Genomic DNA, 27,686 nt, shown 5'->3' with positions numbered 1-27,686 from the left:
TCCTTGGAAATCAATAATGAATCAGCAGCTGTAATTCATAACACAGTAAACAGTGTAATGTATTATTAGTTAAAATAATCCCATAGATAAATATATACAATCAAATAGCGAAGCTTTTACACTGAATAGCAAACATAACAGCAAGTTGTGGAATAAATGGATGAATTCCTCTTGGCACTGTTTATAACAGTTATGAGATAAGTGCATGACCGACACCTAAGACACCCGGCCGACACGCCTGATACAAACACATGCATGCTTCCTATAAAAGTAGCACAATGGCAGCATCCTGGTGGTTTATTACAGTTTAGTATAAGGATGGTTGACTTCTCGCACTGAAAATGCTAACTAGCACTCATTTGGTGCAAGGTAAGCAAATCCTTTTTAGGGCCATTTTGAAGGCATTCACAATTGCCATTTATGCCATACACTTCAGATGATTATTATTTCAAAATATCATCATAATCCACAAATGCTATTGCTTGTGACCTCCAAAAACGTCAGAAATGTTAATGTCTTCATTTATATCCCCGGTGAAGCACTTCATAAAAAAGCCTTTTCTCTCCCACAATCAAGTCTTCAGGTTCCTTGGTTTGAAACGAGCTTCAGCTTCAAAACGGGGGTGGCTCAAGCTTCTCCATTAGCGACTTAATCCACGTTGTTCCATTGATCAGCTTGGTAGTGGCAATAATATATTCTGTTCCTCCATCCTCCAACTGTGACAGAAATCTCAGGGCGGCAACCTCGGCAAATGTCACTCCACCCAGGAAAAATATCAGCATCACCTTGTTCTCGCCTTGCTGCCCTGGAGTTGTAAGAAAATAAAATTTGTTAGTAAAATGTTCACCTTAAAAATGTTCTTATTTATATTTTTCGCCACATTCTTCCCCAGTTTGTGCACAGGACATTTCTCAAAAGCCCCCTCCCTCATTGACCTGTTCATTAGTCTCTCTTTGTAAACACGTTGGTATTTTCTGGAATATAAATTCCTCTAGTGTGCTCTTAATAAGTACCGCACATACAAGTGCTGCAGAATAAACATACAAATAGATTATCAAGTGTTTGCTGACATATTTACAGGATACAAGTTTATAAAATAATTCATGCCGAGATCATGGAGGGTACTGGAAATGTCTTCCACATCTGAACTGATAATAGAGTCAATTTACGATGATCACTTACGTTTTTTCATAAGCCCGGCAGGTAGGGACTGACGTTCTTCAAACTGCGGTCCAGGAAGGAGTTTGAGTACTTCTTCAATGCTTCTCCACCCGGGTCGCACAAGCACCTGAGCCAGTCGGACACTCAGGGGTGCATAGCCGCTATATACATAGGAGATGTCATTGGGATTCTGGAAAAGAAAAGCAGGTAGACATCACATAGCAAACGTTTCACAAGATAAACACAACACAATCACTCTGGAGGCAGCAAGAAGGTGGGTTAATTTATTTATAAAAGACTAAATACAAATTCTTATGACATTAGTTGTTTTTATGGGATGAATTTCCCTGTATTGTATTTTTCAGTGACCAGTTTACCTGTTCATTGACATCATCCATCCAAAGACGCAAGGTCTTCCTGATTGTTGGATAATTATTTCTGCTACTGGCCTGAGGTTTTAGAAGGCCAGCCTTTTCTAGATTGTGTAACGTCAATATGTGTTCATATCCGTAGGTCTGTCGGAGGGGGGAAAAATAAATAAATAGACCAACCAAACAACCATTGAATTTAAATATATATGATATACCTCTGAATTGGGAGGTTTTTGGGCTTTATTTTGCTGGAAATAACAGCACCAAGGGCTATAGTTTATGGAAGAATTCCAGGGAAAATAGCAAGAGCATAAATTGGCTCCTGTGACGTCATCAAAACTATATGAATGAAGTTAGCATTATTAAAATGTATGTAAATAAATTTATATCATAATAACAAACACCTGGAAAAGGAAAACTTAACGATGGTGGCTTATTCAGAGAGATTTATACCGATGATATCGCAAGACCTTTTAAAGGAAACCCAAAAGTAGACTACTGACCCTACTATCAATAAAAGACAATTTGGGTGCACACTGGTTAAAGTGGAGCAAACAGAAGCCATATTGTACTGGCTGCTACACTGACCATCACCAAATACAATTTGTACATTTCTACCACAATTGCAGCTACACAAACATCAGTGATTACCTGCAGAATCTCTCTCTTGTAGTAATCCAGAACTTTTTGCTTCAGCCCCATGTTACACACGGACTGCATGCAGACCAGACGGAATATCTTTATTAGGGGGTCTTTCTTAGCGATGCAGTCTTCTATGTACGGATTAACCTTTCACGCACAAACACATGGACATGTTAGTTACAAAAGCGAATAAGTAACCCTTTAATAGAAGGATAATGGGGAAAGAATGTTGGTTAAAAGACTAATGCATATTTGGCAACATTAAAAAAAAAGTCTGAAAAGTCACAGTCAGAATTTACCCTGGAGGTGGGTTTAAGAATTTAGACTGGAGGGTTGCCTGAATGACAGTGACATGTAAGTTTCAGACAGTAATGGACCGAAGCCTGCACTAAAGCTAAGGGTTGAGCTCTATGAAACCTGAGTTGATATTGTTTGCGCTGCATTTTCTATGAGGCAGATGTGCTTGGAACACAATCATTTTTGGCGAGCCATCTGAGGCAGTATAGCCCATTCCCCACACATGCCCTGTGTTTTTTTACTTCTGTGTCTATAGGCACCTAGAATGTAAATCTGACGCTGTGTACAAGTGTATGATCTGGAATGTTCCCTTCAGCCCCCACCAATTTCATTTATACAACGCAAGTCATAACATATATAACGATGGTTGGTTATATTCTTTCTGCTTTATGCAGAAACAAAGGAAATGACATCACTTACCTTATCAGTGTCAAACCCAGACATAAATTCTTGTTCCACAGTTAAGTTGTCGAAAAACGCTTCAGAAGCTGGGAAAAAACAAACATTTTCTATATTAAAACCTTATTTTAGCAGCACACCATGTAGACAGGATCAATGATTTCTGAAATACTTGCTTTGGTTCTATATAACTGACAATTATATATTTCCCAAAAACGTAACAATACGGCAGATATTTTTCATAAGTATTAAAGGGACACTCTAGCCATCATAAGCATACGATAACCGCATGGTCCCTTTAAATCTTTGTGTGGTGTCCATTGCAAGCGCCAGGCTATTCTACAGAGTACTTATAAAGTACTTTAATGTGAATTCTTTGTGCACAAGACACTGGGGTTCATCTAGTCTTACCTGTGTTCAACCAAGTCATAGTATTAATAAGCAGACAGAAAGAAATATGCCACGCTCTCATCACTATTCACTTAATACAGCATTGAATATGATTGAATGTACTAAATAATCAACATCCTAAATTGGAATCAATCCCAGTTACTCTTATTATACTTGGTAATTGCAGCAGCCTTAACTATGTAATGTAGCAAATCAACATGGGCTTGTTCTAATCTGAATTTAGTTTTAGAGAGCTAGAGATATGTATAGAATAAATTTAAAAAGAAGTTGGATAACAGAGTAAACTATCTTGCACAAAATAATGACATGACAATGCCCTGCGCACACAATGTAGGGCTATGTCTTCTTACTTGTTATATCCTTAATAAGTTCAGCAATGGATGTGTGGTTGGCCAAGGAAGCTCTTTCAGCTTGCATGTGAGGTAGCTGGGAGACAAACTGCTTGATCTCTCCCACTGTCTTAGCATTGTGTCTTCCCTTAAGTGGTTAAAAAAAAAAAAAATACTTTGACATGAACAAAAAAAAAAAAACAATCAATCTTTCAGGAAACCTTTTCACAACAACAGAGGATTTTTGGAAAATCGCACAGAAATCTTTTAATGAAATGGTTGAAATTTGAGTCACTATAATTTAAAACTAATTAACACAAACTAATTAAAAAGGGTTAATGTTTAATGCCCTGGTGAGATGGCTTGAGCAAGTCTTGGCACGGAGGTGATAATGACTCCAGGCGCTTAAATCCTGGTGGGCTGCTGGGCATTGTAATCTCATTAACACCTATTACATACATGCCCTTTGCTAAATCTGCATATTTAAGATCAATGTGACATTACCATAGTACCCTTTGAAATGCACTGCAGGAGTAGGAATGTTATCTTGCTCACAATGTGATGCGTCTATTATCATTGTAAATATATACATATACACTACATGGACAAAAGTATTGGGACACCTGACCATTACACCCACAGGGACTTTTTAATGCATTCTAAGTACATAGACATTTATATGTTGTTGGTCCCTTCTTTGCAGCTATAACGGCTTCCACTCTTCTGGGAAGGCATACAACAAGATTTTGGGGAGTTTCTGTGGGAATTTTTGCCCGTTCATCCAGTAGAGCATTTCTGAGATCAGGCACTGATGCTGGTCGAGAAGACCTGGTTCAGAATCTCCGTTCTTACACACCAAACTCATCCAATCATGTCTTTATGGACCTTGTTTCATCAAACACGTTAACTATAACATCCACTATGTAGTTACTGTGACACAGAACTAGGCTGGGCTAGAAAACCCTCCTTAGCATGTTAAGACAAGTGGCCAATAAATCACAGGGGTGTTTGAAATGTAGATAGGAGGCATTATCAGCCACTTGCCTACCAAGCAATTTCCCGGGGTGCCAGTGAACACCTTGTGTTATAGCATCACCTGCTGGTATTCAGGGAAACTATCGAGAAATCAGCACAGTTGTCATTTACATATTACCTCAGCATGAAACGATTAACTGATAAATGACAAAGATGACATTTTCCAAATAAAATAACACAACACTTAATTGTTATTTTGAGAGATCATTCCCTCCCAGATAAATGCATATTTTTTAAGGTATAGGTACTCGTGTATTACCTCAAATGCTGCAGAAATAATTTTGGCCTTCTTACTCAGCACAGAGCCTACAGCGTTGAAGTTTTTGTCCCGAATCTCTGCATACAGCTCCTCAGCTGAATTTAGCAGCAGTTTCTTAGGCTCGGTAGGTAGATCCTTCCCGCTTTCACCCTGCTTTTTCTGAGCAAATTTTTCAGGAGGAAGCTTCACGTTACCTATCATAGATAATTATTTAGCAACTGTACACAGTAGACAACATTCATAAAGGTCATTATAAAAAGAAGAGTGTCATCAACCCCATTATTGATTTGATACATAGAAAAAAAAGTTCTGTAAAACATACCATTCTGAATTCCATAGATTTCATCTATAAGGCCTTCATAAGTGAGCTGGGTTGCCAGTGGTGTCAACAGGTCAACATTACGGTCAAGTAGCAACAGAGTATCAAACACAGGGGATATCTGGTTCTGGGTCCCACCAAGCTCCCTCTTCATTCTGATCATCATGCTTGCAACATGCTAGGGAAGCAAACATATATTAAACCAAACCTATAGATCATCCCAAGTATGCTTCATGAGAGACATTCTGCCTCTTGGACCCAAATGCCCTTTTTTATGAATGTTCTACAACTTGCAAATGGAGGAATGAAATGTCTTACCCTGGCACATTCACCTTTCCCACAAATCTGGGGGATTGTCCCATACAAGGCCTGTAAAGTTGTCAAGCCTTTAGCAGCATGGTATAGTGTGGTCTGATCATTCTCCAAATAGCATTCCTAGTTAAAAAAAAAAAAACCAAAAACACAGAAACATTTTCGGTGACTACTAAACATTTTAAGTGACACAACACTTCATACCAAACTTGCTTTTTTTTGTCATATTACTAGCATGTTCAACCCAACTAATCAGAGGTTGATAAATATTTTGAAAAATTTGGAGACGTGCCCAGTCTTAGATTTGTAGGGAATTCTCAACAACAAAGAGCCTGGGGATAAGCAAGAATGAAAGAGTGTATGAATGAACAAAATAATGGAAGAATGAGCCAAAGGTGGAAGAAAATGAAATTAAGATATTTATGATTTATTCTATTAAAAGACAAGTAGTAAGAGAGAGGGAATTTATCTATAAATGCCACTGATACATTTAAATACAATTTGTAAATATCCACTTAAAATTATTATTGAAAATAGCATTTCCAGTGATCAATAGAAAATGGTGTATATTTTACACATTAAAAGACATCATAGATCTTAAGAAGGAAGAAAGAAAATACATTAGCCTCCATGTCTAGACACAGGCATTGGAGTGCAACCATAAAAACAAAATCAATGAGCAGCGCAGACTTTGAAATCGACTAAAAACCAACGTAGACTTTAATAGTATCTAAACAACTGTACTGTAGACCGTGTTTATGCAAATGTAGGTTTGCAAACAATTTTAAACATCTGTCAGCATTCCTGGGAGATTTAAATATTGGATGCGAGGGGGGGTTATTATTACTCAGTGTGTTTTTCTTGCTAGGATTTCCTATATGTCCATCAGACAGCTGACAAAGAAGCCTGGCCTGTAGCAAGAGCTACGCAATTTATTAGTTACATGTTACTATATTGCTTTATAATTCAACACAACATAATGAAAACATGGATGAGCAAGCTCAGGGTCTAGTTTAAATTGAGAATCATCAAGTAGAAGAACAATAATAGCTTGGCCAATGGTCAACACTGTTCAAACCTTATCAGTCAATGGCATTAAAGGCTTATGTAGAGACTCCTATAACAGAATAGGGTTTAAGTTTACCCATAATCAAGTTACAAACATGCATCTCCTTCTGCCATTTCTAACAACTCTGCTGAAATGGTGTCTCACCTTGAAAGCACTTTCAGACTCCATGGACAACAAATCACCATCAAAAGGAATTAAATTCAAACGGTACTCTTCTCGGTGATAGAAAGACCCCAGGACACCAAGGTCCTTGAGCCGCTGCTCACATAACATGCTACGGCGAGGCACAAACAAGATATGGAAATCCCTTTGTGGGAAGCGTCCTTTGTCTTCCCTGCGTGAGAGCAGAATTCAGAATGTCAACGACATCACAAGTTGGAAAGGATGATAAAAATGTAATCAAAGATTAAGGTTAGGTATTTCATGGACCAATCTGTGATGGATTCAATCATTGATGAAAGTATAGCATTAAAAGAAAAGGTCTCCTGTGCTGTCCAGTGCACACATTGTCGAGTATTTTCGATGATAAATATTTGGTCTAGACTAAATCATGAACAGTGTGCTACTAGAACCACCGGATAGTATAATGTACTTGCAAGGCCACAAAAGTTCTGCATGTCCCAATTTACTGACTACATGAGACACATAGGGCAGAAAACAAATAAGACCTGAAGATCCAACAGCCTGCTTATAATCAATGCAAGTCAGAAACAAAATAACTATACGTAGGAAAGCAAAAGAAGAAATACCTTCTGATGTTTTCAGCAATGATATCCATTAGTTCTAGCCTAGGTCTGACAAAAAATATGATGTTTTTAACATCACATGAAGGCAGTGGTCCTGCCTTAAGTGTAAACATTTTCTCAACTTCATGTTCCTACAAGAGAAGGGAAAACAAATGATCCTTAAACAGTGGGTATGATAATGAAAACAAGGTTATTTCAACGAAAATCCTTAGAAACAGCTTTGTAAAATGAATAGGAATTATACCTGTAGAAGTGAATACTGTGCAATTAATCCAAAGGGTCCCGTTAGATACTCATCCCATACGATTGCCTGCAAAAATATAAAACACATTTATATAAAAACAGTAAACACATTGGAAGAATAGTCACACTTTTCACAGTTACAGTATAATAAGAAATCAGGTAAACATGCTAAACAATACATTTTATTCAAATAATACACACAAAGGGCAAGTATACACATATAACTACCTCCGGTGCACAAAATAGCATATAAAACAATGTGCTAATAAAGTAAAAATAGTGAAAATGAAATAAACAAAAACAATTACCATAGTCATATATAAAAGAGAACGTCAACAGGCGAGCAGTAATACAGCAAATATGTCGCGATAATCTATTCAACGCACAAGACCACCAATATTCTGGTCAGTTAATAGAAACCCCTACCACTATTAACTCTTAATGCACCACATAAACAAAGCATGTAGAATGTAGCGTTCCGCTAACTGGACCTGAGCAGTGCTGGGTTATGTATAGCAGGGAATGCTTCATTTTCACGAAACACAAAGCAAGTCCGCATACCACGTTTCCATGGAAACCGAGCATATAATGATAAATCTGCTACGGTTTGTTTTATAAACATTCTTTCATTTAATGTTTTTAATAAGCACTTTTTAGTACATTTATAGGTCAAAATATGTCTGCATAATTCTAAATATGGGATCTCATCTTAAATATGGGATAGTGGAAGAATTTCAAACGCAGGGCGCCTGTTGACAAAATGAGGCAGAAAAGCTGCTATTTAATAGTCATTTGGGCTTTTCCACTAAAGGGAGATGTGGTTCCTCACTTCACTATACATCATGAAGGAACAACCCCGGAGCATCTCTGCTGCAGCAATCTTGACTGGCCCTGTATAATGTATAGCTAAAGCAGTGAGATCTCTTTAACTCTTTAACGATATAATTGGATAGAGATTAGATAGCAAGTGGATACAATGAGCGTCTGTGGGGTTAATGTATTGCAACGCACACATCGTTTAAATAGTGAAACTCTCACTAGAAGGGGGTTAATCTCCCCGGCGAACTTGGCACTATCGCGACAGTATATTAATGCTGTAATGCATGGCGGATTTAGCGATGTTCTTCTTGGCAGCTTCTCCTCACCTTGCTCCCGGCACATTTATCCAAAAACTCCCGCAGCTCTATTCGCATCGCCTCTCTCAATACATTTAGGTTCACCCGACCACAAGACAGGTGAGACGCCATCTTGGAAGCTTGTTGACAGCCCAAGTCACGAGACACAATTCCCCGAGTCACCTGACAGGAAGAAGGGCACGCGAGGCTTCACTTCCGGGTCGTGTGTTTTCCCCTTGTAGGAAGGTGGCGTTATAGCGGAGGCGTGGCTGAATTTTTATATTACATTTATCACATGTACCCAACATAGACATGTTTTTGGTGGTTTATAATTGTAGCGCACAATGGTAAAATCGACAGAGAAGAATGTGATGTAATGTGTTATAATTATAAACTGGTGCTTGAGGGGTGTGTACATTTCTAATGTTAAAAGGAGAATCTGAGTATATTAAAAGACTGGTGAAAGGCAAACAGCATTGCTGGTCAATCTGTATGCCTCACAACATTACAAATTGCAAAAGAGGAAAAACTTTGGTTTTATGGGACAGAGCTTCGGGATAAATGATATAAGAGAGTATGGCATTTAGAAGAATAATAATGTATTTTATTTCCATGATTTGGGTATACATGTGATACCCAACAAACATTTTGGAAATATGTATCCTCCAGTTGTAGCAGTTGAGCATTGAACCCTGCCGTGATCCATCAGTGCCTATGGCGATTGTCTGGTTCTTGCTTAACCCCTTGACTAACTGAGATTCAAGGCCCATCATGGGGTTAAATGAGCTTAGAAAGTGATCAACAATTGTTTTCTACTCTCAGCTGATGTTGCTGCGATGCCTCGACAGTGAGGCATTCAGCAATGACTGATTACATGAGAATGTAGAAAACTGGCATTCAATATACTAGTTGGAAGTTATGGAATGCACATTAGAGAAGTCCTCTAGTTGGAATCCTTTGTGGTTATGACATTACACAGAAGAAAGAGCTCCAACAGTTCATATTCTGCACATTATCCTCTCTAACAAAATGGTACTTCATCCCAAATACGGTTGGATAAGGTTGTATGCCTTGTCCAGGTATGTTTCAAAATGTACCTTCGGTGAAGAGGCTATAGCCACAAAGGTACTTGTCTGCACACGTGGTGGTCTAACCTGCACCCGTAACACTTCTGGAATCACGTTTTCATGACGGTGTTCCAAAATATGTTTCCTCTGGACCCTTGGGTGGTCTTGCTGTCTAAACGATGAGAATCTAGCCTGAGAAAACTCATAGAGGAGTTAGATCTACAGAATACCACGCTCTCTATTACTAGGGTTTAAATAAATGGACAACTAGAACATGAATAAATTGACTTCAGACATTTGAGTCACTGTTGGCTTTCACACGCTGTACTTGGTTTGGCTTTCATTGGCTTTTTAAGTTTTTGTGTACATAGATTTGTCGATAAATAAAATATGTTTCAAAATAAATGATATACCTTCAGCAGTTATTACCTGACTGGGAATCAGAACAGTAGTCACGGAGCTGGAGTTGCAGTGGTTGCTTTCCCCTCATGTATAACATGTAAAGAATACGTGAATAATATGAGAATATGTTAAGAAAATTGTTCTGAGAAACACTAAACGCAAAATACAAATTGGCTTCTACAGCTACCGCTGATTTTCATCCTTGATTTGCATGGAAAACATGATGTGCAGCTTGGTTTGCAAGAGGGTCCCTTCAAAGAAACATTTTCATGTCATATAGTCCTCTATTTCTTAAAATGAAATGTTAAAAATAATATTTTTATCTACTTGGGTGTACTGGCCGAGGAAAGCAATTACTAACTGGCCTGTTGTGGGCTAAGAACTTTGTGCTACATTTTCTACCACCAATTGAAGGTACGGTATTATTCTACATCATGCTTCCAATAAGGAAAATATAAAACACATCTCATTTATCCTCTTACATGCAAAAATATCCTTCTGATGCCAAAATATCTGGTAGAATTTATATGGATACCCTAACGCATTTCGCCATAAGGCTTTATCAGAGAGTAGATGACGGTTAATCTAAAGTAACCTTTGCTTGAGGTGTTGTGTTCCCTCAATGGAAGGATAGGTAGAATTTGTATTTAGGGTATTTGTTCTTTATATATATATATATATCTCTCTCTCTCTATATATATATATATATATATATTATACAGAGGAAGGATTGTTTCTGTTACTCCAGGGAAGTAGTCTGGTAATAATTAGATGAGATTTTTTTCTTGAAGATTCAAATTATTTTCTTCAACAAAAAAAATAAAAATAGCCCCACAAAAATATACTTTTGTGGAGGTGTTTTGAGCTGATGGGCTGCTAAACAGTCCCAAATGAGACATGGGCTTCAGAAAAAAAATTGGGACATTTGAAGTCTGGAAAAAGTGAGCGGGCATGTTTTGCCCCGTAATTTCCAAAAGGAATAAAAAGTCTATTCTTGTGGGGTATTTCTGTAACGTGGAGATACAGCTGAATATGTTTTTGTTGGTTTTTCACACAGTTACATGTAATAAGTGCAAACAATCCTAAGAAACATGGAAAGTTTGGTGAAAAAAAGCAACAAAACTTAACGTGATGGATTCCTTTGTTTATTGGCGTAACAGATGCAGAGTCAGACGGATCACAAAAGCTACATTTTTCTATGTTAGTCCAATAAAATATTAACTATGACTCCATCTTCTCTTAGTGGCTTACATATTGAATTGAATACATATACAGTGGATATAAAAAGTGTACACACCCCTGTTAAAATGCCAGGTCCTTGTGATGTTAAATAATGGGACAAAGATCTATCATGTCAGAACTTTTTCCACCTTTGATGTGCCCTATAACATGAACAATTCAATTGCAAAACCAGCTGAAATCACAAGAACCTGGCATTTTAACAGAGGTGTGTAGACCTTTTATACCCAATGTGTATATGGAAATTCATGAAATGATGAATTTGATGTACTGAACCAATAGGACGTTTGTTAGAGGGACTCCAGTTTACGTGGTCCCTTTCTTGAACGCGTGCGGCGTAGTATCGCTGTCCAAGCTGGAAGTGAACCAGTTCATGCTCCTCTCATGTAGGCGTTTGCAAGAACCTTCCATATGCAGGCTTGCGCACATTTAGTAGACATCATTTCATGGCATACATTGAGTCTGTCGTCTGTGCCTGTCTCAGTGAAGAACGTGATTACATGCAAACGCCTTCTTTTGGGTTCATTATCACATATGAAAATGGCGTGTGTCAAAAAATGCAAAATTACTACCATTGTATTTTATGTCCAGTTGGGCCTGCGTTAACCGCTGCACGAACAAAATAAATATATACACATTTGCATCTTACTTTGCACACACACACCATGAAATGCTGAATAGAAGACCGTGAAGTAACGCAGTTTTTTTGAAAAACCAAATATTTCAGCTCTGCCGCACTAAGCTAAAATGCTGTGTACATATATAACAACGTCTCCAGTCCCTGGACTACCATCACATCTGTGCCGAAGAGAAGACCCCATAAGCCTGCAGAATGAATTCCACCTGCTGTGCTTTTGAAGAGCCTATACTAGATGTGGTTCTACCGCCTATTTTACTGTTGGAGGTCATATTGGGCTTCATTGGTAACTGTCTTGGTTTATGGATGATCTGCCTTGAGCTAAAATCATGGAAGCCGAACTCTCTGTATCTGTTCAGCTTGACAATGGCTGATTTTGTCGTCTTATTCTGTGTCCTTTTCCGCGCCGATTACTATATCAGAGGAAAAGATTGGGTCTATGGAGACATCCTTTGTAGACTGATGCTCTTTACGCTGAGTGTGTGTCGATGTGCTGGCGTGATCTTCCTCACTGTAATTGCCGTTGACCGCTACTTTAAAATTCTACACCCTTTCCACAGAGTGAATAACATTACTTTGAAGGAAGCGTTCGTCATCTGCGGCTTTCTGTGGTCATGCTCTATCCTGTTATACTGCTACCTGCTCACCGAGCCACATTTCTTCAAGGTAAACAACAAACTGCAGTGCGAGAGCTTTAACATTTGTCCTAAATCATTCTCCGGGTTTGCCTGGCATGATATCTTCTTTATATTAATGACAACACTATCCCTTGCTGGCATTGTATACTGTACAGTGTGTATTTACTTGCATTTAAAAAACAACACTATTGACACCAATGGGAAGGTGAAGAGAGCTATGTGGTTTGTTCTGTCCATTGCTGTTGCCTTTACAGTCTGTTACTTGCCCAGCACGATGGTCAGAGTTGCCATTTGGATCCTTAAGTTGCAGAGGAAAGAAGACTGTGCCTATTATAGAGATTCAAGCCTTTCGTTTTACATCACTATCTGCTTTACCTATTTTTACAGCATGATCAATCCCATTGTGTATTACTTTTCTAGCACGTCATTTAATGGTTTATTTCACAGATTATGGAATAGATTTTTTAAAGGGACACAATCATGATTCTTTTACTGTTCTGTTATTCTTTTAACTTAGACTTCAATGTGGTAAAATAGCCTTAGATCCACGTAGATGTATTTTACTTGCAAACTGCTTATGTTTACGTATCTTGATCTCCTTCACCACATTAAAAGAGCCATTTAAGCTTATTTTATTAATTAAATGCATGCATTGAAGGGTTGATATCAGTTTTTCTTAAGACTCAAGAAGACCTAATTACAAATGACTTCTATATAATTATATATAATCAAACCATTTATTTACAATTCATTTTGAAAACAGGTAAATATTATAAACATTATATTCTTTCTAAGCAGATAAAAATATAATATAATATACTAAGCGATATCACTTTGGTGGTTTCATGATCTCCTCACACAAGCAAGGAGATCTAAAAAACCCAGATAGTTAGGGATGCCTGAATACCAAATCTGAGAGCATATGATTTTGGGTGCACATACATTATTTACATATAAGGGTTGAATATAAAACGTGAGCTACTCCTGTAATCAGATTGCGATTTGCAAATTCTAAGATGAGAAGTAGGATTGGGTATTCGCTCTGGAGTTTTGATACAAAAGCCTCGTCAGATAGCCCCATCCAGTTGAGTAATAGAATTTTCATGGCCTTTGGGAACAATGCAGAGACCAGTTCCTCTGCAGGAGGAAGGTCAGAGATTCGATCTATATGTTTCCGTTTGAACTCTTCCACCTGCTGGCTTATACACTCATACTCACTCTGAAATCGATTGCCCAGCCAGCTGCTGACCTCAAGTAATAACTTGTTATCGTAAACAGAGGGTATTTCCTTCTGTGAGCTGTTTTTGTCAAACATATAACTTGCAGCATCTAGAAGCTGCACTATGCTCACGATCATTTTATCCATATACTGTTGTCCCTTTAGCATCTGACAAATGACATCAAACAGCATCAGAACAGCGGTTTTTGACTGTTCGCTCAATTGGATAACCGTATCTGTACACATGTCCAACACATTTCTAGCTCCTCGGACGATCACATCACTGGATGTGGCTTCCGGAGGGTGACTTGTATTCGACTTACAGTAATTATGTTCTGTTACAGTTCCAAATGCTGGAATGCTATGAAGAACATTTGGTCCTTTGTGTATAAAATCAGAAGACCAGGTCACCAGCTGCTCTTGGGCCCTAGGTTGGTCTGCATGGCTACAGATCTGAGCTACATGATCTGTATTTTCGAGGCGCTCCTTTAAGTTGTAGCATTTCTTCAGAGGACTGTCTTTGAGCCGAGACCTCCAGAGCTCCTGAAACAACCAATGATATTTTATGTAAGAAAAACAATGCTTTCCGTGCATTAAAGTCACCTTTATGTAGAAAACATTTAAATGCGAATGTATGTTATCTGCTGGACCAGCTGCTTAGTGACCGATTGTTTGTCCCATATATATATATATATATATATATATATATATATATATATATATATATATATATTCTTTTGAGTCATTCAGAGGTGGACTTGCTTGTGTGCTTCATGTTTGGTTGTTGGTATGATGTTCCTATTGTTGAATGCAGTGTTTTTTGGCAAATGTAAGACGAGCCTTTGTGTTGTTTTTGGCCAGCAGAGGTTTTCGAATGGATGCCGTTTTTGATTTAGTAACTGAGGGGGCAGTTACTTTTTTACATAGGGCCAGGTAGGGTTGGATACTTCTGAGTTTACCTTTGTCGAATATTTATTTATTTTAAATATTTAAATTAGTTTGATGATCTGAAACATTTAAGTGTGAAAAATATGCAAAAACAGAAGAACTCAGGAAGAGGACAAATACTTTTTCACAGCACTGTATTTACAATGGCAAAAAAATATCCAAAGATCCCAGAGCTCCATCACGCACCTTGCCGGCCCATTCCTTGGCATTCGAACTACGGTGGAATCAGCTGAAGACCAGGATCAGACCTTCCATACAATGGTGGAAAATACTTGTGCCACCCTAATATACATAATATACACAGGAGCCCCTAATGCTCACAACAATTGGGGTGTACGCAGATCTCCACGTCATGCATGAAGGTGGTGGGCTTTGGTTTAGCGTAAGGAGGGGGATGTGGAAGCACGGAGAACACATTGGAACAAAAAGTTACTGTTTGGGGCTTTTCTCCCAATGCTTGTCTGAGGTACAACACATGCCACTGAACCAGTTCTTTAGTAAATATAATGATAATCATACTTCTCATGTTATATTAAAGGAAACTCACCATGGAGATGGCAGGAAAACAAAATAAAATGTCCGTTGTCAGCACAATTTCTACAGCTCTTTTCGATTTGCATGACATGTTTGGTTATGTTAACATGCATCTACATTATAACTAAATATAACACGCCAGTGTAGCATGTCTACATGCAAAACTCAAACAATACATCAGCAGTTAACAAAACCGGGATACCTGTAGGCTTTCGATGACTGCCAGCTGGTCATCTCTGCTGTATAGGTCAAAAGCCACTCTAAATACTCCCTGAATGCTATAAAACCACAGAGTGTTCACGCCAGAAGGTAGTCTTAACTTCTCAAACTTGAAATCTGGAACAATGCAAGTTATACAATTATCTGAAATGTGTTCACCTTTACCAGTCTATTAGATTTTAACTAATATTCTTATATCCATGCGTGTTTTAACAGTAACTGTGCAATAAACTATACAGACAGGCCCGGGCAATGAGAAAAGCCATCAAATTGAGTAAATTAAAGGTTAAAATACCCTATTTAAATGGATCTGAAGGATTGGATTTGTCAGCGCCAATCAACTCCTGTAAAGTATATAAACCAAGACAAACAATAAGGACCACGCACCAGGGCTGAAAGTAAGCTTTGCTGCCAAGCCTTTCTTTGCAAACTTCGCATGGAGCTTGGGGTGATTTTCTGTCCGAATGCCTGTCTGCGCAACAACGTCAGCACCAAGAAACATTGGAATCAAGTTCTCCTGTAAAACACGATACAGAATACATATCTATCGAGCAATACATTTCAAATAATAAAAAAATAGTCATACAAAAGTTGCGCTGCAACTCATTATTTTTGGATTACAGCTATGTCACACTTGATCTTTATGGTATTTGTGGGTGTCATGGAGGGTAAAGCAGTGCTTGATTTAAACACCCTACCTGCCCATGATATACGTACCACCAGTAAGCGCCTGCTCTTATTGATTTTAATAGAGGCGCTTTCCTGCCACTGATTGGCTGCTTCAAGTATTTAACCATATCTGAATAAAACATCTGAAAGTACTTACTGTAGTGTCCCTAAAAAAATAGGAAATATCAAGATAATAAGATCGTAAAGTAAAAAGACAAGGCACAACTGGGTAAGGTCAACCCTCACTACAAGAGATCCTCAAGGCAAGTCTATTTCATAGATGTAGAAAAACAATTCTATTTTTGACAAACAGCATGTGCTATTTTTCACAATCGTCCAAAAAACTATGCAGAGATTGTGGGCTTTATTCACTAAAACAGAAGTTTGAAGGAGATTTTTAACTTCACAATGCATTTCAGAAAAGATAACCCCAGTGAGCTTATTGTTTTCAAAGGGTGAGCCGGCCCTTAATAATGTATAGTTCACAAGGTCACTAATTAGACTATGCATTATGCAGGGCAAAGCAAGTTGTTCTTCCAGTTGAATCTCACTAGTGTATTCTCTTAATAATGGACAGTGAAGTTCAGTGCTGTAACTACAGTGCGACCCCTTGTTCCTGTCTCCTTGTACTTGTTCACAATAAACACGGGGAAACAGGAATGTATAGGAGTCACGTTATGTCACGTGACCCCACGGTGATATTGAGGCTGCTGGAGAGGGGAGAGGTAAGCGGAGATGGGCAGGGGTATGTATGTGTGTTTGTATGTACAGTATATATATGAGCATGGATGTGTAACTTGGGTGTGATGGAGTGTGTGTTAGAATGAATTTGTATGTGTGTGTAATTTGTGTGTTTTTACATGTGTGCGCGTGTATGTTGGAATGGGGGGCAAGGGGCAAAGAAGGCCCAGACAAGTTGTTTGGGGCAATGTTGACACATACAAGCTGTTTGGGGGCACCAACAAGCTAGGGGCAAAGATGGTATAGACAGACTGTTTGGGGGTTAGGGTGGCAGTGATAAGCTGCTTGGGGGCAATGGCACTCAAGCTGTTTGGGGGCAAACGTGGCAATCACAAGTTGTTTAGGGCAAAGATGGCACTGTGGCACACGTTTCGTGTGTTTACTCTCCTGTAAACGTTCACTTTAAAGAGGCAGTCCAGCCATCATATGCACTGTAACGCATATGATAACCGAGAGGTCCCTTTAAATGTTTTTACAAAGTACTTTAACATGCATTCATTATTTAGGTGACTCGCTGGGACAATTTAATAAGTAAACCCATTTCTTGTCAAACAGAACCTTCATGAAATGGAAAGATATTAAATGGCCCATTAGAACTTTGACTCATGGTACATAATACATTAGTTTTGCACTATTTAGCTCATAAAAACATTATTATGAAGATACACTGTTGTGGATACACTAATGCTAAAGCATATATTTAGTGATCCCATTTTGGTCTGCAGATGGTAGACGTAAAAGGTTTTAGGTAAAACCTGTCTTTTTAAAATACATTCTGAATTTGTATTATCAATACCAACCTCTGCTTGCTGCGCGTGGCACAATGTAAAGGCACACGGTGAGCGGATATACAAATATCTCAGTCTTCTCTTGCCGGTGTCCCATTCTGAAAACTGCAACGCTCCCCTTTCTGCAGACATTTGGTTTGAATTGTCTTTTTCCTTCTGCGAAGTCCAGCCAAATATTAAGAATCATTCCCAAACTTGCACACAAATATATAATGCAATCTTTAAATAAGATTTGGAGGCTTTTCTTCAAAGGGAATCTTAGTTTAAAAACAGATTGACGTGAAACTCTAAATTTCTTAGATTTTATAAAATCCAATTCAAGCCAATTTAGATTTTTTCCCCATAATTACTTTTATTCTTCAAATTATGGATTTACCAAATTAGTGAACTGTATTTTAAATCACGACAGATAATCCAGAAGTGTGTGTATATATATTATATTATATATAGTTGTTATTATATAGATATTATTGTTTTATATAGCGCCATCGTATTCCTTAGTGCTGCACAATGGATTGACAGGACATAAGTAGTATAAAATATAACAATTCGAGAAACAACAAGTGAGGAGGGTCCCTGCTCAAACAAGCTCTATTTCATTTATAATATTTTAACCTTTTACTTATCATTGCACATGTAGATTTTTGTTTCATTCTAAATACATGTGAGATTCTAAGATATATATATATATATATATATATATATATATATGTGTATTTAGTACACTGATAAGTAATAGGTTATGTTGGGCCAGGAAGGTTTGGGGTATTGTATATAATCTTAAATCTTCGCAGCTGTGGACTGTAAGGCATTTACAGGGACACCAAATGGCAAAACAGCCCAGTATGCGATTCTCTTTTACGAACCCCCCCCCTGGTTGTGAATACCCATCGTGCTGGAGAATATACTCCAAGTCACACGCAGACATGCACACAAGGTCAGTTTACCTGGCAGGGAAAAAATTACTTTTCGCAACAGCAAATGATTCTTGTCGCCACCGTTCTACGTCACCGCTGGTTGAAGCGCAAGCGGCCATCTTTGCTGATGGCAGTAGATTCGGTGCTCGTGAGTGGTTAAAGTGTTATGAGTCGTTGGTTACGATTAAATAAACGTATTACGTGGCCCTTTTGTGACTCTTTCATGATTTTTTTCTATTTGCGTTACCGCAGACGTGACAAATTCAGCATCCGGTGAAGGTACTGTGAAAAGGTGACTTAACACTGTGTTGGCTGTAATGAAATGGCCTATGACACGTCAGATTGGACATATTGTACTGTTTCGGTATTCCTACTACTGAAGCCACAGGTGTGGATGTTATTGTGCTGGTAAACGCAAATGACTCTGGAAATATATTGAAATAAGGACCTAACATGCCTTCAGATGTCTAAACTATGATTTGAATGCTTAATACTGTGCTCAGGTGTGCCTGATGAGGCTGTACAATAATAAATCACATTATTTAAAGACACAAGTCTATCTTCAATGTAAATGGTGTTAATCCATTTCATCTGTGTAATCAGGATGTTGAAACTGTATGACTTCATTTGTCACCTTTGTCACTGTTATCTTGGCACTGACATCACGTTTTAGTAGCAGAATCCGAGCAATCCATGATTGATTATTTTAGCTATGCCCTTCATCACATTTATTTATATAGCGCTTTACAATCAGTCGGTAGGATAATTTTAAAATCACAAACCTTCCTGTTGTGTATATGTATGTATGTATGTATGTATATATATATATATATATATATATATATATATATATATATATATATATATATATATATATAAACCTTGAAAACCCCAAAATAAAGCAGTTCAAGCTTTTCATAAGGCATATGTTGCCTGCTTTCTTGGGGACCAATAAGCTAAGGGCTATCTCCCCGTATTTTAGGCTACCCTACATCGGCTCTATCTGTAAGTCCGCCCCACAAGACCATGCTGTTGATACAGTAGGTGGCAAAGCCTCATTTAAGGTATAATTTACACATTTATTAATTTGCCCAAAACACATAACCTTGTATGTCAACATTAAATCTCATCTGCCACTTGGTTGCCCAGTCCTATCAGTCACTTAGCAGTTCCATGTATGATAACCGTCATCACCCAATATGAGATACCTTGGACATTTCACATCAACTGCCTGTCCGCTAATGAAATAATATAGATCATAGTTTTAAACCCAGTGCCTGTTTGATGATCTGCAGTTTAACAGTTTTTTGAGTGATTCTGACTGCACTCTCACACCAGAGAGTTCTGGAAAAAGTGCACTTTATTTTACACCTGCCAAACCTATCGGCTGATCACAGCGGCACAATTTCTTTAAAGTTACAAATTCAGTAGTTATTCTGGTATTCAGCGATACCTGAACAACCCAAACGGCAAATCTGTGGCTCTAAGGGTAAAAGTATCATTTTGTAAAGGATTTTAAAAAAATTAAATTAATTATATATAAGAGCTAATTGCTGGCAAACACACATGAACATTGCTTATGCGCCCTAAGCACATGAAAGCGGCATGCAGGGCAATCAGTTGTCCATTTGTTATATTGCCCCTGGTTTGTAATATGACACAGAGTATCAGCAAATGTGTTTATTAAATATAGCTTTTTATTACTAATTACAAAGTCATCCATGGAAAGCCAGGTACATAATTCTCAATATAAGAAAACCCACTTACAACATACATATTACAAGAACACCTAATATGTAGTGGATAACAATACATTATGCCGATCAAAAGGTTTTTAATGACTCATTTTAAACTTTATTTGGAGAATATGTATATTTACAATCATCCATTCTTACATCTACTATACATTTAATATGCATCACCCAATTCATATACATATTCAAATTAGTTCAAGTGTATCTAATTCAAATTAACTTAGGAACGTCCTCTATAAATATATTTTGTACAGTAATAGCATAAATTGTTAAGTACACCATTGGTATGATAAATATTGATATCTGTTACATAAAGGTTCGGGGGGCGTTGGTAAATTCAAGTTAAAAAGGGGAAACATTTACCGATACAGGTACGTAGCATTTCAATTCCAGTTACAAATGATACGCGGGGGTTAAAAATGTGGATTTTCTTTTTGTGGGGTCGTAGGCACAAATGGAACTGGATTTTAGTGATTTTCCAGACAATTCAGGCGTTGGAGCCCACTATGCACCCTGTTATTCCACTAGCTGATTGGAACGCAGAGTTGGAAGGTTATGTATTCCGGGTAATGTGAGGCCTCAGAGGTAAGATGCTGATTGCTGATCTTGTAGTTACCAGGTTTCTTTCAAAGTTAATACTCATTTACCCCCTTAATAGGACACTAATGTGAAGTGACAGACATGCAGCGATTGTGAAAATCTATTATTATAGAACATACGTTTTCACCATTTTTATTCGCTTTTTCATAAGCTTGGAGTAAAATTCATGGCAGTCTGAACATTTAAATGAGGTATATGCAGATGGTTTATGGGAGAACTGAGTAACTGTATTGGTTTTCTTTTGATTAATACATACTATTGTCCTTTAATCGATATATATTACAAAACTATTATTGAAAGTTTTGTAAGCACCCAATATTGCTTGCTAGCATTTTATCTTTAGAGCACCAGGCTGGCAAATAATGCAGAATGTCACGCTCGACATTCAATACATGTGTTAACACGGGATAGAATACAGTTAAAACAAATATGTACATAGATTCCCGGGGAGATCTTACCCAGGACACTGGGATATGTGAATGAAAAAATAATACATTGTGGGTAAGTGTGTTGTCTGGCACAGATGGGTGCGGTAACTTATACTGTGTTCGGCGGCATAAAATATAGTGGCAGCAGTACTTGATGAAGCCAATATATTCAATAAAGTCGCGTCTTATCGAATAAATACAGTTTACTATATAAATAAAAACAGAAAAATGATACCGTATGGTAGAGGTTTAGTCAGTTCACTTTGGCGCAAAGAAATTTCAGAAAACTTTGCCTTGGATATGCCACACCACTAAACGCTCATCATATTACATCAGAATCCTTCGGTTCTCTTTACCTTTCGCAGCACCATTAATCTTCAGAGGCGTGTTTGTATTATTTGGTGGTACGATAATTGTCTTTTACTGTAATCGCGGTTTTGTAGTAATGAAACGTAAAACTAAACTGATATGTATAGTACATCCAGTGTCATGTTATCAAAAGGCATTGAAATGCGTAATTGCCAATTTATGTGCGAATATGAACCTTATGCTTAACACACCTGAACAGATATCTGTTTTTTGTAAAATAAACGTTAAGTTGCACAAAATGTCACGCTACTTATATCTTATTTCCTTACAAGCCCTTAATGGAATAATGAAGCAGCAGTTAATGCACAAAAACATTTGACTATATGGATTTATAGGTCAAGTCTGAATTCAGCCAATCCAAGTAATAAATGCATATTTCTCACTGGATGTGTAAACCTTTTTCTACAGTTTTCTGAAGCACGTGCACACAATGCTGGTGAGAGTTCAGTCATAAAACAGAATGAGACAGTTGTAGAGAGAGATTCATTTAGAAGGTCTCATCGTCATTGCAGCTACTTGTCCAGTGGCCAAACACCTCACAAATATCACAGTAGGGACGTTCCTCTTTTCTGTTCCCGTGGAAGTTGGAGTGAGGTGGAGAGTCGGGCAGTTGAGTCTGGGTTGGACAATCCTCTGTGTCATGGAGATCGAAACAGTCACAGATATCACAGAAAAGGCGAGGGGGGACCTTCTTCTTGGCCCGAGTGCCATTCAAGCTGAAATGGAATTGGGGGGGTGGAATTTTATTAACAATCACAGATTTTACAATGTTTTAATATCAAGACAGAGAGCTGCATTTTCGGCAGCCATGGAGCTCCGGTTTTTAGTACTCGAAAGCCTTGCTAACCCCTCTGCAGCCAATAAGAACCTCGCAGTCATGTGCCGTCTTAAGAAGCCAACATTGGTAGAATTAACAATTTTATCATATGTTATCCAATTGTTATGGACTATAAAAAAGTATGGATTTTTGTTTTTGTATAGGTAAAGAGTTATGAATTTGTTGCTCCTACATATAAAGTTTAATAAAATAGTATTCTAACCAGCTGAAGCATCATTCATTTGTTTTTTGGAATAAGAGTGACTCTTATGTTCTATTCTTTTGTTTGGAGTTTAGAATGATTGATGGGTATAACGGGTTCACAGTGCTTCACAATAATAAAGTCTCTTGGCAATGCATGTATAAGCTGCTGTAAATGTGTTCAACAATCCTGTATACAGAAATGAATTTGTATTCTAAATATTAAAAAAAAACTATGAGTGGGTCTTCATTTTATCTACACATTACTTATAATGCTCAACCACCAGAACCCTTGAAAAGAGTATCCTTTCTTTTCCAAAGTGTTGGGAAGTATGCAAAATGGTTAATGAAAATGTAGCATTTCCAAGACATTGGTAAGGCATCCCAGAAATCCTTTAAATACTGCAAATAATAATTAGCCTTAGTCTAAAAAGAGCCCAGAGAGCATACATGTATATGCAGCACAGTTCCAGGGCAGTTAGAGTCCTAGACAAGGAAATTCCATACCAAACTAAAACTTCTAAATACCTGTCATGATTATCCATTTCTTCCACTGTATTGCCATTCAGTGATGCTTCAATCATCTTCTCTAACTTGAGCTTTAAATCATCATTCTTTTTTTGAAGGTCTACAATGACTGAATTGAGGAAATCAACCTACGGATAAAACAAAGAGCGGTTTAACTGACCCCAAAATAGTTGTTTTTTTAAACATATTTTAACATAGTATATATCTGCAGATTCCACTAGTTAGCAGGCAATTTCCATATCTCCTTTTTTCACAGACTATTTAATCATAACATTTTACATGAAACGTATACTCTGATAACTTTGAGACTGGTAACATTTAATGTCAAAACATGGTATCTAACCTCTAAAATTTCAACTCTTTTAAATAGATTTTTTTTCTACATGCTTACACATGGGACAAGGGAAACACAAAGTGGGCACAAAGTGAAAACTTTGATAACACATGGCTGGCCTACAACACAATACTGTTTTGCCTCTCTTTCATTCAACTTGACATACTGTTATTTGTGACACACATTACTATACAACATATCGGGCCACATATATATATATACATATATATATACATATATATATATATATATATATATATATATATATATATATATATATATATATATATATATATATATACACACATATATCAATTTGTACCTGGCTTTCCAGCGAAGCCTTTTCTTCTTGGGATTGGCTGTTAAAAGACGCGTCACCTTTAAAGTATATTTAAATATAGATTAGGTTGAGCACTGAAGCAAAAAGATGCCACGCTACATGACAAGCTATAGGAAATAAGGGAAGCCAATAACAACTGGGAAAGGGGATTGGACAGCACATAAAAGGTAGGAAATGATGTAATACAAGGCAAAGCAGCAAGTACATAGAATTTGACGACAGATAGTAACCATTCGGCCCTTCTAGTCTGTCCATTTTTCCTAATTAAGGGGTTTAAACTGCTATAAAGTCTTTGGTCAGGTCCTATAGTGAGGAAAGCTTTACGTCTACCCCATGCTCCACCACTGCTGCTGGGAGACTGTTCCACTTATCTACCAGCCTCTGAGTAAAGCGGAACTTTCTTACGTTACATCTAAGCCTCTGCCCTTCAAGTTTTAGAACATGACCTCTTGTTCTAACATCTCTCCACCTTTCAAATAAGCTTATCTATTTAAATGTTCCTATTGTATTCCCCCTCTCTCTTCTTTCCTCCAAGCTATACATTTTAAGATCATTTAACCTTTCCTGATAATTTTTGTCCTGCAAACCACTTACCATTTTTGTAGCTCTCCTCTGAACTCTCTACAATGTGTTTATATCCTTCTGGAGATTGGGTCTCCAGAACTGTATGCAATACTCTAGGTGAGGCCTGACCAGAGATCTGTAAAGTAGCATAATCACCTCCATCTTTTTGCTACTAATGCTTCTCCCTATGCAACCCAGCATCCTTCTTGCTTTTTCAGATGCTTTACCGTGTTTTCTGCTTACCGTTAAGTCATTGGAAATAATTACTCCTAAATCCCTCTCTTCCACTGTTACAACACCACAAATGCTGTATTCTGCCTTAAGATTTTTACATCCCAAATGCATTATTTTACATTTATTAATATTAAACTGCTGCTCCCCCTTTCTCGACCATTCTTTTAATGTACTTAATTCATTCAACATTTGAGTACGTGAGCCTGTTTTCACAGGTTGTTAAGGTTCAGTATGTAGGATTACCTGAAGAGTTAGAAATACTTCTCAGTTGTCTCCTGTTTTCATTGAGTTCCTGTTCTAAATTTTGCACTCTTTTCTCCAACTTCTCTTTTTCAGACTGTAATGACTTTACAATTGACTGTAAATTTCTTGCAGATTCATTTTCTCCCCGCAGCTCTGTAACCTGTTACCAAATGGGAAGGCAATGTTAGTATACAACCAAGCTATTTTACCAGGGCAGCTACAATGTCATCGACATTTACCTAGAGGCATGAACCCAAATGGAAGCTACAAGGTTTTCATAATCATATACATCTTTCCAAAACAACGTCCATTACTGCAACATAATTTCCCTTTCCAAAAAAAAACATACACTGAAAGGAACATAGTATTTCACAGCAGATAAGAACCATCCCTCCATTCTAGTCTGGCCCTTTTTTCTTGATGTATACCTCAGACCACAACCTCAGGTCTCAAGGTCAAACAGGCCAACATTTGGGAGCAACCCGGAGTTAGCACAGGAAAGGCATCTCGATTAAACAACGGCAGCTTTCAATTAGAAAGCCAAAATATTTACTTAAAACAATGGTTGGGGTACAATCTGCAAACATTTGTTATATTTATATTAGATACGAACCTTTGCAACAATTGCCATCATTACAAGTCGCTGTGTGTGGTTTGAAATGAAGTTACCCGGCTTCCTCCTCTCTGTCTTCTCTGACACTCAGTAATTTGAACAGTACAAGTATTGATGAATGTAACTGATGCTCAAAGAGATTCTATGTGATGCCAAGGAGGTGGCTACCAAATGAATTTCACGATAAACAAATCATTGTATCTGCAGAATCTAAGCTGGATGCAGGGACCAGCTCATAGTAGACATTTATTCAAGAAGACAAACATTTAATTTACATACCCTTCTTGCAACGAATGCACAAGAAAATATAAAGAACTAAATGTGGGCAAAATTATAATACTGGCTGAAAATAATGTGTTATATAGGTGGAAAATATATAAAGAACAATGGGATAATCAGAACACATGTTAAAATGATGCCTTATATTCTTTATGTGCTTTTATAATATGTTAATTATGACTCTAGCTAGTGGAAAGCTCTATTTCTAAGACCATTTTTTACTTTTGGCTACAGTTACAAAACATGTTACAAATATTTTAAAATACACACAATTAGGTTTGTGCATTCTATATTCTAAACAAGAACTTTTACAAATATTATAGATGATCCATTTGAAAAATTCTATTTGTATAGTTTTATAAACTAACTTGTACAAACAAAAGTGTACAACAGGTCTATTGGGAAGTTCTGAAAATCAACCTCTTCATTGATGGCGCATTGGTCCCATTACTCAAAAATCCAAGCTGACATGAATAATGGGTAGATCTTCAGACAGTAAAGAGGGAGGAAGTACTGACTCTAAACAGTTACTCTTTTTTGTTGCTTTACCCTAAAGGGGTATCTGGATTTAATTTTCTGGAATATCTTGAATGATAAACAGCTTGCAATATTATTCTGTACGTTGGCAAATGTAGAGCTTTCCGAAAGCCATGTTTGGTACTGACACAGTGACAATTTTGCCAATTTCATTAATTTGTATGAAAGCCCAAACATGATGAGTGACCCTAATGAAACACAAAACGAAGCAGAGAGCTCTAGATCTCCATTTGCATTTTGTTGCTTTGGCACTAAAGCTTCCCGTCTCCCTCAATGGCTCCTGCCTTCTCCTCCAACCACTTCCACGTCTTCTCTTGCCTCTTCTTTCTTTGTCCGCTTCTCCTCTGTATCAACGCTGTTAATTTGGCCTTCCAGAACACTTCCGGAAAAAGGCGAAGCCACCATCACACCCCGTCCCCTGTATGGAGGAACAGCGAGTGGCTGCACTCTTTTGCAGAAGTACTCCGAGAGGCCAGAATAATAAACAAAAGAGGTGGAGAAAGAGGTGGTAAAACTCTGCTCTTTCACAGCGGATCAGTCTGCATTATTCGGGTCATGGAAGTAGTCAGAGAAGAAGTTATGGAGACATTGAGAGAGAGGGTTAGAGAGCGTTAATGACAACAAATTTATAATTTGTGCGGAATATGAAAGGGCAGGAAATGAAACTCGCTGTCTGAAAATGAAAAAACTTGTCTGAATCGCTTTTGGTATATTTGTATAAGTCCATCTACAATAGTAATTCTCCAATGAATCTGCAAGATTCTTTACGTACTACCTTTACCCCTTCACAGCAATTATGTCTTAATTTAAGGACATGTACCCTACAAAACAAAAAACAGAACATGCATGGGTCTTTATTTTTTTAAAACCAAAATTATGTGTGTAAAGAGTTTGAAGCCCATTCTTTCAGTGCATGCAGTAGAGTAGATGGGACAGCTAGGCCAGACAAGTGCAGACTGGTTCAGTTACGGTTGTTACAGTCTCATCACTGTCAGCCAGAGTGCACCACATCTCCACAAGTATTGTAAGAGGAAGCGAGTATGCCACCACATCTCCACAAGGATTGTAAGGGGGAGGGAGTATGCCACCACATCTCCACAAGTATTGTAAGGGGGAGGG

The 27,686-nt window shown here is 37.7% G+C and overlaps 4 protein-coding genes across 12 annotated transcripts in view; 1 reads left to right on the top strand and 3 right to left on the bottom strand.

The window, feature by feature from the left end:
• Positions 1–29: 29 nt before the first annotated feature.
• On the bottom strand, positions 30–8,878 carry VPS33A (VPS33A core subunit of CORVET and HOPS complexes). The gene is made up of 13 exons (XM_053457468.1): positions 8,739–8,878; positions 7,595–7,660; positions 7,354–7,481; positions 6,749–6,938; positions 5,542–5,658; positions 5,227–5,401; positions 4,905–5,098; positions 3,632–3,758; positions 2,892–2,959; positions 2,184–2,321; positions 1,539–1,676; positions 1,183–1,351; positions 30–805 (listed from the first exon to the last, which is right to left on the bottom strand). Exons 1-13 carry the CDS (start codon positions 8,838–8,840, stop codon positions 612–614), a joined length of 1,806 nt encoding a protein of 601 aa, XP_053313443.1. The 5' UTR covers positions 8,841–8,878; the 3' UTR covers positions 30–611.
• Positions 8,879–12,007: 3,129 nt separating this feature from the next.
• LOC128472120 (hydroxycarboxylic acid receptor 2-like) lies at positions 12,008–13,175 on the top strand. The gene has a single exon (XM_053454224.1). The coding sequence runs from the start codon at positions 12,249–12,251 to the stop codon at positions 13,173–13,175; it is 927 nt and encodes a 308-aa protein (XP_053310199.1). The 5' UTR covers positions 12,008–12,248.
• A 234-nt stretch (positions 13,176–13,409) lies between these two features.
• LOC128475005 (uncharacterized) lies at positions 13,410–17,943 on the bottom strand. Its single transcript, XM_053457457.1, has 4 exons — positions 17,822–17,943; positions 15,999–16,128; positions 15,595–15,728; positions 13,410–14,453 (listed from the first exon to the last, which is right to left on the bottom strand). Exons 1-4 carry the CDS (start codon positions 17,939–17,941, stop codon positions 13,635–13,637), a joined length of 1,203 nt encoding a protein of 400 aa, XP_053313432.1. The 5' UTR covers positions 17,942–17,943; the 3' UTR covers positions 13,410–13,634.
• A 3,797-nt stretch (positions 17,944–21,740) lies between these two features.
• CLIP1 (CAP-Gly domain containing linker protein 1) overlaps positions 21,741–27,686 on the bottom strand; it is a 43,356-nt gene continuing 37,410 nt past the window's right edge. For all 9 annotated transcript variants that reach the window (XM_053472470.1, XM_053472479.1, XM_053472536.1 and 6 more), the window contains 4 exons: positions 25,139–25,298; positions 24,080–24,135; positions 23,424–23,551; positions 21,741–22,593 (listed from right to left, as the gene is read on the bottom strand). In XM_053472470.1, the coding sequence (XP_053328445.1) occupies positions 22,365–22,593; positions 23,424–23,551; positions 24,080–24,135; positions 25,139–25,298 (573 nt within the window). In that variant the 3' untranslated portion in view covers positions 21,741–22,364. The remainder of the gene's footprint in view (positions 22,594–23,423; positions 23,552–24,079; positions 24,136–25,138; positions 25,299–27,686) is intronic.

The sequence above is a fragment of the Spea bombifrons genome, chromosome 1, assembly GCF_027358695.1.
Source record: "Spea bombifrons isolate aSpeBom1 chromosome 1, aSpeBom1.2.pri, whole genome shotgun sequence".
Classification (NCBI taxonomy): domain Eukaryota; kingdom Metazoa; phylum Chordata; class Amphibia; order Anura; family Pelobatidae; genus Spea; species Spea bombifrons.
This window is presented reverse-complemented; position numbering and strand designations above follow the sequence as displayed.

Bases quoted from the DNA above. Each gene is read 5' to 3' on its own strand.
- VPS33A (XM_053457468.1), bottom strand. From the start codon at position 8,840: ATGGCGTCTCACCTGTCTTGTGGTCGGGTGAACCTAAATGTATTGAGA. The intron at 7,661-8,738 runs GTGAGGAGAAGC...ATATTTTTGCAG, and splicing joins ATAAATGTGCCGGGAGCAAG to GCAATCGTATGGGATGAGTA. The intron at 3,759-4,904 runs GTAATACACGAG...TAACCACTTAAG, and splicing joins TTATTTCTGCAGCATTTGAG to GGAAGACACAATGCTAAGAC.
- LOC128472120 (XM_053454224.1), top strand. From the start codon at position 12,249: ATGAATTCCACCTGCTGTGCTTTTGAAGAGCCTATACTAGATGTGGTT.
- LOC128475005 (XM_053457457.1), bottom strand. From the start codon at position 17,941: ATGTCTGCAGAAAGGGGAGCGTTGCAGTTTTCAGAATGGGACACCGGC. The intron at 16,129-17,821 runs GTTGGTATTGAT...CGTGTTTTACAG, and splicing joins GCCACGCGCAGCAAGCAGAG to GAGAACTTGATTCCAATGTT. The intron at 15,729-15,998 runs GTGCGTGGTCCT...GCATTGTTCCAG, and splicing joins AAAGCTTACTTTCAGCCCTG to ATTTCAAGTTTGAGAAGTTA.